The sequence below is a fragment of the Teleopsis dalmanni genome, chromosome 2 (assembly GCF_002237135.1).
Source record: "Teleopsis dalmanni isolate 2A chromosome 2, ASM223713v2, whole genome shotgun sequence".
NCBI lineage: Eukaryota > Metazoa > Arthropoda > Insecta > Diptera > Diopsidae > Teleopsis > Teleopsis dalmanni.
In genome coordinates this window covers 189,436,998-189,447,977 of record NC_051847.1, presented here as the reverse complement: position 1 = coordinate 189,447,977, position 10,980 = coordinate 189,436,998, and the positions used below count along the sequence as shown (strand labels likewise).

At 24.3% G+C, this 10,980-nt stretch overlaps 1 protein-coding gene across 5 annotated transcripts; it reads left to right on the top strand.

Moving 5' to 3' along the window:
- Nucleotides 1–2,434: 2,434 nt before the first annotated feature.
- On the top strand, nt 2,435–9,615 carry LOC119677565 (protein suppressor of hairy wing-like). 5 transcript variants are annotated; one of them, XR_005252274.1, is made up of 7 exons: nt 2,435–2,724; nt 4,858–5,016; nt 5,114–5,535; nt 5,596–5,728; nt 5,785–5,975; nt 9,221–9,319; nt 9,373–9,614. XR_005252274.1 is itself a non-coding variant. In XM_038088969.1 (6 exons), exons 1-6 carry the CDS (start codon nt 2,617–2,619, stop codon nt 9,207–9,209), a joined length of 1,023 nt encoding a protein of 340 aa, XP_037944897.1. In that variant the 5' UTR covers nt 2,435–2,616; the 3' UTR covers nt 9,210–9,615. The 5 variants fall into 5 exon arrangements, 3 of the variants coding, with proteins under 3 accessions (XP_037944897.1, XP_037944895.1, XP_037944896.1); XR_005252273.1 differs by having other exon boundaries at nt 9,364–9,614; XM_038088969.1 differs by having other exon boundaries at nt 9,200–9,615.
- The last annotated feature ends 1,365 nt before the right edge of the window (nt 9,616–10,980 follow it).

The window sequence follows — 10,980 nt, the reverse complement described above, 5'->3', positions numbered from 1 at the left end:
CGAAACCCGTTAGCTGGTTGTTATGGCCAATGCAGTAAGATAGAGACTTTTTGCGAGAAATATTAGATAAATAGCTTATTATTTATTAAATTGCAAAAAACACAATCTTAGTAAAGATATTAATTACGTGTAAAGTGTTGAGTTATGTTCAATATTCTGCCACGAAAGAACAAAGAATATTTCAGAATTGTTACCTCCACAAGAGGTGGTACTATCATGTTATATCTCTCATGTTAACTATTAACTAACTATCTTGGTAAAGAGCTAAAGAAAATTTTTTGTATAACTCTCTGGCTCCCTACGGAAAAAGTATGAAATTTGGAGAAGGTGTATAATAAAAACTATTATAATAAATTATTCAAGTTTTTTATATATGTGTAGGAATAATGTGCACAATATATGTAACATATATAGTCATTGCGGATTTTTTATTCACATAAAATGATGTGAAATCGGTAAATGTAACACTCCTTTTTAATATAAATCTTATATTGTTATTAAAATAATTGTTATAAGTAACTCCAATTACTTTCAATTTGTTTTTAAAACAAAAAAATTATCAATTATGTGGCAGCATTATAGTTTTTTTATACCGCTAACTGTACTAAATTCGAACAACGCAACTCAATAGAAAGAGACAAAACAATACTTAACATAATTATATTAATAGCAATATTTAAATAATTTACTAAGTAAATCACAATTTCACAATTGCTTTAGTTTTAGTGAATTGAAACAGAAGTTGCAAATATTAAATAGTTATTTATAACTAAAATATTTCAAAATAAAAAATTTATTAAAGAAAGAGACAACTAGTTATGATAATGGCTGCTAAGCACATAATTCGAACATAAAACCGAAACACCGCAAAGGTGCATTTGCGCGTGTGTATAAGTTTTAAAAATAATTCATATATCAACAGAGACCAATATAATTGCTAATAAATAATGTTATCGTGTTAAGAATTGAGTTATATATCAAAAAAAATATTTCTAAATTATGTTTATAATTAATTTCATATTTTTCCCTTGTAATTTCCATATTTTTGAACAAATATGATAAGATGTTACTTTAATGTAAATTATATTATAATAATTATTAATGTTTTTTAGTTGCTTAATAACAAGTCTAATGCCAATGTGATTTCTTTTGGTAGGGTCCAGGGATTATGTGCCAATCAATTTGTTTTCCTTTCAATAATATTGGGGAGATTATTTTCAATATTCAAACAATATAATTCTAACCACTACAACTTATAAAATATTTGATGAATTCTTTATCGCAATTGGATCCATTTTTAATGTTAATAGATTTTCATAATCAATACAGCTTTATGGTGTCACATCATGAAACAAATATATCATCCATTTGAATTGTTACCTTTCGTGGGTGGAAAAATATAGCTAGTTTTGTTCCAAAGTAAAAATATTAGCAACAAATTCGCGGCTGAATATTTTATCCTCACTGCTGTAATCATATCCTTAAATTGTAATTTTTTACCTTTGAAATCTTACAAAACCTAACCCTTGTCTTAGTGTCTCTACTCCAACCATCACACTGAATATTTTTTAAATGGCCGGTATAGGCAACATAAAGACAACTTTATAATGGAAACGAGGTACTCAGACTTTCGTTTATTATTTGAACGAAAAGGATTGACTTTTGCAAATAGTTATGACTTAACTGAACTCGGATTAATATGATCTTTTTCATAGCTAAATGATATTATTCAATCTGTCTCTTTTGAATTAGTGCTCTATCCGAAATTTCGCAACAAATTGGAACCAGTTGACCCCTAGTTACTTCTTATTCATACATAAACCTAGCATGCATTATTGATAAACGTGATCGCATCTACATTGGCACCCTATTAAGTGCCATTAAATGACAGGGAGAGTATTTAAAGAAGAAATTTGATTTTTAATTTTCTTCCAGCAGAAGAATATAATTAATCAAATTCTTATTTACACATCCAGTTGACACAAAATAGGCAAAAAAATAAAAACTTCTTAAAAATTATTTACAAATTTTATGTTTATTATATAGAAGGCTAACTATATCTTCCAATAATCCCTGGTATTACTATACTATTAAAAGTTTTATATAATCTAATTATTTTTACAATTTTTAATATGTATACTAATATGTAAACTATATATACAATTTGTTTTTAATAATTATATATATATATAATAATTTACTATACAAATGTAACATTAATAATTAATTATAAACATATCATTAATTATGTATTTAAATATGCAATAATAATAATTAATTTAAATGCATCATTTTCTAATTACAAAAAAGTAGTAAATGCTTATTCGAAATCGCGGTAAACCTCCATATAGTATTTAACAGTGTAGTATTCGAAGTCGAAAGCCTGATTTTTATGCCTGACAACAAATTGCTTGCTTATAACCTTCATTTCGACTACTGCCAAGTACGAAAGTGGTTGTGTTTTCTAAACGTGAAATAAATCTGTGGATCATTTTATTTTTTATTCATTTTTTAATACTAACGTTGTGAATTTTCGTTTAAAACGAGTCATTTATTAAACAATTATCGAAAGACACTAATATTTTGCATACTGTTAAAGAAGCAATATAAATTAAAATGGCCGACAATAGCAATATTAGTAAATTTGATGTTAAACTACAAGCTTTGATTTTAAGAAACCCCCATCAGTGTCCACTATGCCAATTATATTATCATCGCAAAAACGTAAGTACTGTTATTATTTTTAATCCATTATTTATCAAAAGTTATTAATATCAATAATTCCTTTGCGCAATAGTAAAATGCGCAAATATAAGTACACAAAATGGCGGTACCGTAAGCTACGCAGCTAAATAGCGGTTGTAGGTACAGCATTGCCAGACATTGACTGTGGACATTTTTATTGCAATATAATTATTATTAAATATAGCTTTATTGCTATATAAAAAGTTTTTATAGATATTATGAAAAAGTTATTTGAATTTTATTAATAATTTTGGTTGTGTTAATGTGATAGCGTAAAAGAAGTACTTTTATCGTCTCTTAAAATTAGGTTAGGTTGAAATTTCTATTGAAATTATAATTCTATACGCAGTCGTAGGGAGCGTCCAGAATATATTGAATCAAGATTTCTTAATTGGTGTGTCGTTTTTTTATTTAATATAGATCAAAATAGAAAATCTGAAATGAATAAATAATATTTTTAAATAATATAAAAAAAAAATTGTGAAATTATATTTTTATTAATATATAAAAATTATATAAATACATATATATTAATTTCATTTAGTTATTTTTTTTGTATTTAATACTGTGCTGTTATCTTTCTTAAAAATAATATTAATAATAACATTAATGATTAATTTTAAAATAGCATAAAATCCAATAATGGCATAAAATAAATAATTAAAATGTTAATTATTTTTCTTTCTATTCAAACAAAAAAAAAACACCACAGAATATAATCCAAAATTGTTTTTTTATGTAGATCTTTATATTTAATTATTTTATCTATATCTATATAATATTAATTAAAATATAAGACATAATACTGGCTTAGATGAATCTAGCTCGCTAGGTATAAAGCCTATATGTTCACATCGCTCTCCCCTGATTACTGGAATGAAGTTTGGAATGGTGGTTTTAGTGAATTCAAGTCTCACAGACGTGGTACTAATATTTGCAGCAATATTATCTCTTAAATTTTTTTGAATTTTTAGTAATTTTAAACAAGGAGTACTCCACGATTCTTGAGTTTATTCTATACTTGGCATAACTTTAAAATATATTCGAGTCTACTAATGTTTCAATATATTTATCTATCTATCTACCTTTGTTACAGAAAAATACATTTTTGAACTATTTTAAATTTATATTATATCATACCTTTTGGCAGAATATGCAGAGATGAAGTCATGGATTTTTAATTTTCACCCATACCATCTTATTCCCATATGATAGTCATTCTCCTAGTAACTGTTGCCTTCGCAAGAGCTTAACGTTAAACTTTAATTTTTGTATAGTCTAATAAAACATGAAAGTTTTATATCTAATTTCTGATTTTTCACCACGTAAACTGTATTTTTTATATTAATAGATAATAAATTCTATTTAACTTTATTATTCACACATTAATAAACCTATCTTGTACTTACTATAAGATCTGTATCTGTACAGATATTTGAGTCTAACCTCCTAGTAACTGTTTCGATCTTTAAGTCGAAACATTTCGTTGGAAATGTGTGCGTTTATAAGTGTCTTCTAAAAGCGAAAGATATCTAAATCGAGACTTGTAGCATACTCTCAAATAATATTTCAGTAACATATTATAGCATTACTCTCCTTTTTGTACAAATATTTGAGTCTATAACTATTTCTATCTTTAACTCAAAACATTCTCTTGTAGAGGTGTCAGTGTGGCATGTGTTCAAGAATAGAAAGAGACCTAAGTCAAGACTTGTAGCATAATTTAGTTTAAATATTACCTTGACGTATTATAGCATTACTCTTCATTCTGTACACAATATTGAGTCTACCCATTCAGTGACTGTTTCTATCTTTAGGTCAAAACACTTTCTTGGAAAGTGTTACGTATATAAGTCAGAACTTATAGCACGATCAACACTATTATTTTCGTAACAGTTTACCCTGTTATTGAAAGTTCTGTCCTTTTAGACTTTGGCTTTTGGTAGCTGTCTGTGTAATAAGCCATTATTAATGTAGCTTTGGTATGATAACTTAAGTTATATTTTCGAAGAAACGACGTTACTTTCCGGACAACCTAATAACATATTATAATATTGAAATTTTACATAATAAATAATATATACTAATATATTAGTTTATACAAACCTTTAGGCCCTCATCGAACATATAGATTTATGCTCAAGCGTTAATAATTATAAGAATCGTGAAGAGATTTATACGAAAAATATCATAGCACTTGAAGAGGAAGCTAAAAGTATGGCTAGTAAAGGTCTTTGTTATTGTTGTGCTGAAACGCTGAATTTGCAACATGTAAGTGTATAAAATAATATGTTATTTATATATATATTTGCTACTTATAACTTATTTATTATTTCTACTCTTACATCCATTACTTAAACGTCCACAGAAAGGTATAATTCCTTGTAATCTATGTAAAAAATGTTTCTATACACGCGCTGGATTTGAGCGCCATGTCTTCACATCGCATTTTACAGATGATACATTTTTATGCGAAATATGTGGGGATCACCTACGGTCAAAAGTTTTTTTAAAACTGCACTTGGATCAGCATAAGATATTAGGCACGGCACACGTATGTGAATATTGTAAACAACAGTTTGTACGAGTCAACCATTTCCAACGACACATCACTTATTCCCAATGTGCCATACGACATGGTCACTTTAAATGCATAAAGTGCCAGACATCATTTACTGATCTAAACAGTTTAAAGTTGCATAAAAAGGAGCATACGGATAACCAAGCCAAACAGACTAAGTTTGTGTGTAGGTACTGCGAGAGAACATGTCCTAATAAGTTTACACTTAAGTAAGTTAACAAAATTCATTTGTTTAAATTTAAATTAAAATTTAATTATAATTATTTAAGAATACATGAAAGGATCCACACAAAGGAGCTACCTTTTGTTTGCGATACGTGTTCGAAATCCTTTAAGTCGCTTCGTGAAGTAAAAGTACATAGACGTTATCATACCGGAGAAAAACCCTATGAATGCCCAAGTGTAAGTATTGAAAATATGCTTAATAATAAACTTATTTAATTAATTGGTCTTAAAAGTGTCTAAAATGTTTCACAACAAAGGAAGTACTCAATCGACATAAAAAGGTACATACCAATGATCGCAAATATGTATGTAATATGTGCGAGAAATCCTTCATACAACACGTCCATCTCAAATTGCATGCCAAGCAACATGATGGTCCACATAAGTGTCAGATTTGCTCGGCTACATTTAAATTTTATACAACGTAAGTAAATAATAATTTCAAAATAAATTATTTATATACCTATTGGGGTAGATAACAGTTAAAAAAAGAATAGGGCGAAAGAATTGACGCTAAAGTGCAATAATAAGGGCGCTATATACTGGTGTGACAAATAAGCGGGCCCTTGATATACTACACCGACAAATATGGTTCACAGTAAAGATCAGTCCGGTGAATATTTTTATATATACGTTTTCTAAAGTATAGCAATACATTAGGAAAAGAGAGATACAGGAGAACTAGCGTCTCTAGAGAACTAGGTTCTACCTAAATACATCTATGTATTAACAAATAGTGAATATTTATGGTAAAGGAAATGTCTTAGTATATTTATAGTTATAGTGTCTTATTATTTATATTATAGTTATTTTATAAAAATTTAAATTGCTTGTTTTTTTACATTTTCAGTTTCACAAAACATTTAAAAAGTCATAACAGTACTGTAGAATGAAACACTTATGTGGCAGTAAACTGTATTATAACAATCACATCATCACCTTAGTCATCACTTTAGTCTCAACATCTATTGTAACACTTCATTGTAAATATTGTAATTTTGCATGTAAATATTATTTGTTTTAATTACTACACTTTTTTTAGTAGTGTATGCATGTTCTCATTGGTTTAAAGTTAATTTGAGATACTCTAATTACTATCATTCATTACTTACTAATGCAATTACTGTAGTTAAGAACTAGATTACTGTAACTTACTTCATTATTTAAAGTAGCTTTATATATATTCCTATTAGTTTTAATTTATTTTGAAATAACAACTACTTTTAGTCATTACTTACTATCATTCATTACTTACTAATACAATTACTATAATTAAGTACTAGATTACTTTAAATTACTACATTGTTTAAAGCAACTATTATATATATTCCCATTAGTTTTAAGTTAGTTTGAGATAATAACTACTTTTAGTCATTACTTACTAATACAATTACTATAAATTAGTACTAGATTACTTTAAATTACTACATTGTTTAAAGCAGCTATTATATATATTCCCATTAGTTTTAAGTTAGTTTGAGATAATAACTACTTTAAGTCATTACTTACTAAGACAATTACTTAAATTAATTACTTTCAAATGCATTAAATGTTTCGTATAATTATCAAACATATATGTTATGAATATTTTTTTATAGAATTAACTTTTTTATATAGTTAATAGTTATAATACAGCTATAAATTATACATAGTTAATTTAAATTCAATTTTTATTAATTTAAAATAATTTAAATAATATACGTTTTGTATATAAAATTAATTCATTTCCATAGTCAATAGGTTGAAGTGAAATAAAATTGTAATTTATATCAACTAAGTTTCAAGCATAATTTTATTTTACACTTAGCATTTTTAATTTAGAATAAATACTTTCTTTTATAAGTTTTTTTTAGTGATTAATTACGGGAATAAGATTTAATAATTGAGTTATATATACCTATAAGTGGCTTTCACTATGTAGTGTCAGAAGTTGCAATTAGCAATTAAAAATATTAAAAATAATTAAGAATAATAATTTTTAATTATTTTAATTATTATTACTAAAAAAAAAATGTGATGAAAATGTAAAAAAATAATAATAATGAAACAAATTTAATTAAATATAATATTTTACAAACTAATTAGTTAGTTACTAATTTTGTTGAATGGTATTAATATATATTTTGTATAAATATTAAATTATTTGCTTATATATAGTCGATAACTAAAGTAAATATTTTAATGAGTTTTAAATAAGTTAAAGAAACTAATTATATAGTTTTTTAGTTATAAACATTTAATAATTACGAAACATTTAATAATTACGCTAATTAATTACTTGAGAAAATATGGCAGGCTCGCCTATGCCGTTATGCTTCATACTTTATTTGTATTAATAATGGCAGATGAATTTAGATATTTGTACCATTCATATCTATGATGAAGAGGCTAGTTCTTATTATTTAAAAGTGATACTGTAAGTACCTATAAGTGTTCCAATCCTCCGTTTATGTTGTAAAATTAATATTAGTTCCATCTTATATATTAGATATAATATAATAATATTAATATAATATATTAGATTTATATTAGATTTAAAATAAACATAATGTGCCAATAGACTTCAAAAGATTTCTAGAATCAAAATTTATTTAACTTAACTTATATTTAAAATAAATGCATAAACATAAATTACATTAATGTACTCAGCTTTTAATACATTAATTAATATTTAAGATTTAAATAATATATTTTATTTAATTTTTAATAGATCCTTAGCTAAAAGGTGAAATTAAAAAATAAATAAATAAAAAATCAGCTTATAAAATAAGCTTATTAACGTAATTAACTTTTTAATGTTACCACGTTCTTATTTATAAATATTAATATTAATTTCATTAAAATTAATTAATAATTAATTAGTTAATAATAAATAGTTAATATTAATTATAATTTATTAGTATTATTTATCTTTACTTAACATATATGTACTACAATTTAATGCATAGTTAAATAATGTAAAAAAAATAATTTAAATAATAATTATTACATTTAGTGCAAATTATATCGTAACTAATTTAACTAATTGGGAATATATATATATATATATATATATATACATCGTTACACTTAAGATTTAAAAATTTTGAGATTTTATATAATAATGATGTAAACCACTACATAATATATTAAATAATAATGTATAAATTATATATATTATATATTATAAATAAAGCTTTATTATTTCAAAATGTTTAAATTGGGTTTTATATAAATTAGAAATACAACTTTTAGAATAATAATTGTTTATAATATTTCTACATTCTTGTTTTTCATAAAAATGTATCATTTATAATGTAATATTTAGAATAAAATTTAATTATAGTAATATTTCTACACTGTTTTATGTACATTTTCCTCATTAAAATTTATTATTTACAATGCATCAACAATTATGTACAATGTTTATTATATAACATATAGACTGAAGTAATATTTTAACACTACTTTATATATAATTTATTCATAGAAGAATGTTCAAAATATTGTCAATCTAAAATACTGTAAATTGATATTGATAAATTTTGTTATTACACTCCTTTACATATTATATATGTATATATATTTTATATTATTAGACTGGAATAATAAAAATATATGTTATAAAATATATACTATATTATTAAATTATCTCCATTAATTTTATAGATTTTTATAATTAATTTTAAGATTAATACATTTGGTGCTGCATTTCATCACTGGCAGGAGCGTCATATGATGCAAAATATGGTGTGTTCTCAAATAAACCGCAATAAGTGGATAAATCTAGTAAGAAAACAGTCTAAGATACCTGATAACTAATATACCAGAAGTCTGGTTAGGTTAAAATTGCAGCCTTATGAACCAAAGCTACTGTGTCCCAAATGATCACCTGTCAAACTAGTGGCTTAAATTGCTCGTGTTGTTGAAAATTGCAGCAAAATATTAGGTTTCCCGCTATCTAATGAGCAAGTTTTGAAAAAAGAAAACAAGTTTACTGTAATTTGAGCAAGCTTAGATATCCGACGAAACTTATTTGTATTTCCTTTTACTTTTCATTATTAATTTATTATTCGTTTATTAAAAGAAACACTTACTTTCTGTTATACAAATGTGTTTAGTATTATTTTATTGTTAAAAAAATAAATATATACATATTTTTATAATGAAATTTTATTTGATTATTAGTAAATTTGATTTATTCAGAAACGTTGTTTTATTCAGAATTAATTAATTGTTTTTATTCAGAATTCAGGAATTAACTCTTTGATTTTATTAATATTTATTAAAGTAACCAGCTTTTTTCCAATATATTTAATGAACACTCAAACTTTAACCAATTAGTAACCAAACGAAAAAAATAACTGTAATATGCCCTTTTTTGAAATAAATATACATTAGTGACAATAATTTAAATACAAAAATTTTTTAATAAAAATTAATTTAAATATATAGAAAATAATTCTAGATCTACCACAATGCTTCGGCATTTAGAATGATTTTACGTGTCATATTAAAGATACATACTTTAAATTTGTGTTATAAAATAACTTTGTACGAAAATTAGCCAATTTTAGTTAATATTTATTTTCTTTTCTTGTTAATAAAATTGTTTATATTTCTCGCCTTAAGTTTTTGTTCACATTTAAACTGTCAAATAAAACGTAGAGTTGCCAACTTATACAAACAATTTTCTGTAAAATAAATGTTCTGAACAAAAAATACACATATTCTATGGTTCTGACACATAAGACTTATACGTGTACTGTGCATGTAAAAATCTATGTGGTCATTTTAAAATAAATATTTTAATATTTGCATCTCTTTAATATATGGAATTTGTGTTTAATTTATAAGCACAAATTTTCAGAATAAATGCATATTAATTTTAAATTGATTTCAGTTATCATATTAACATTCAATAGTCACATATTTAACACCTGCAAACTTTTAATATATTATATACAAAACATAATATAATAGAATTAGTTTTTGAATTATTAAATTAAAAAAATAATCCAAATATATATATAAAAATAAAGTAAACTAATTCCACTTTTACAAATAAAATTAATATAGTCTGGCATACACCGCATAAATTTTTTTTTGCATGACAATAAATCACAATTTCGCATATTTATATATTAAATAAAATATAAAGATATAATAAATAATTATAAAATAATTAAAACCATTAATTATTTGTCGGTATAAAATTTTTTTAATAAATAAACAATTATTGCGTACTATTAATGTACTACTCTGTACAGTACAAATAAAATTAATGAAAACAAAAGTTTGACGTTTTGCAATGTTGTTCGATTTGTCTTGTTTGGCAAATTTTAGTACAAAAAGAAGCAAACACGTGCGTTCGATACAGCATTGTTGCAGTTGAATTGTTTTTTATACTAATCAAATAAAAAACAGAAGTATTTAAAATGATATCGATA

What these genes read in the sequence shown, in the direction of transcription:
- LOC119677565 (XM_038088967.1), top strand. Translation starts at nt 2,617, where the DNA reads ATGGCCGACAATAGCAATATTAGTAAATTTGATGTTAAACTACAAGCT. An exon ending in AAACGCTGAATTTGCAACAT is followed by an intron (nt 5,017 to 5,113) that starts GTAAGTGTATAA and finishes AAACGTCCACAG; the next exon opens with AAAGGTATAATTCCTTGTAA. An exon ending in AACCCTATGAATGCCCAAGT is followed by an intron (nt 5,729 to 5,784) that starts GTAAGTATTGAA and finishes TGGTCTTAAAAG; the next exon opens with TGTCTAAAATGTTTCACAAC.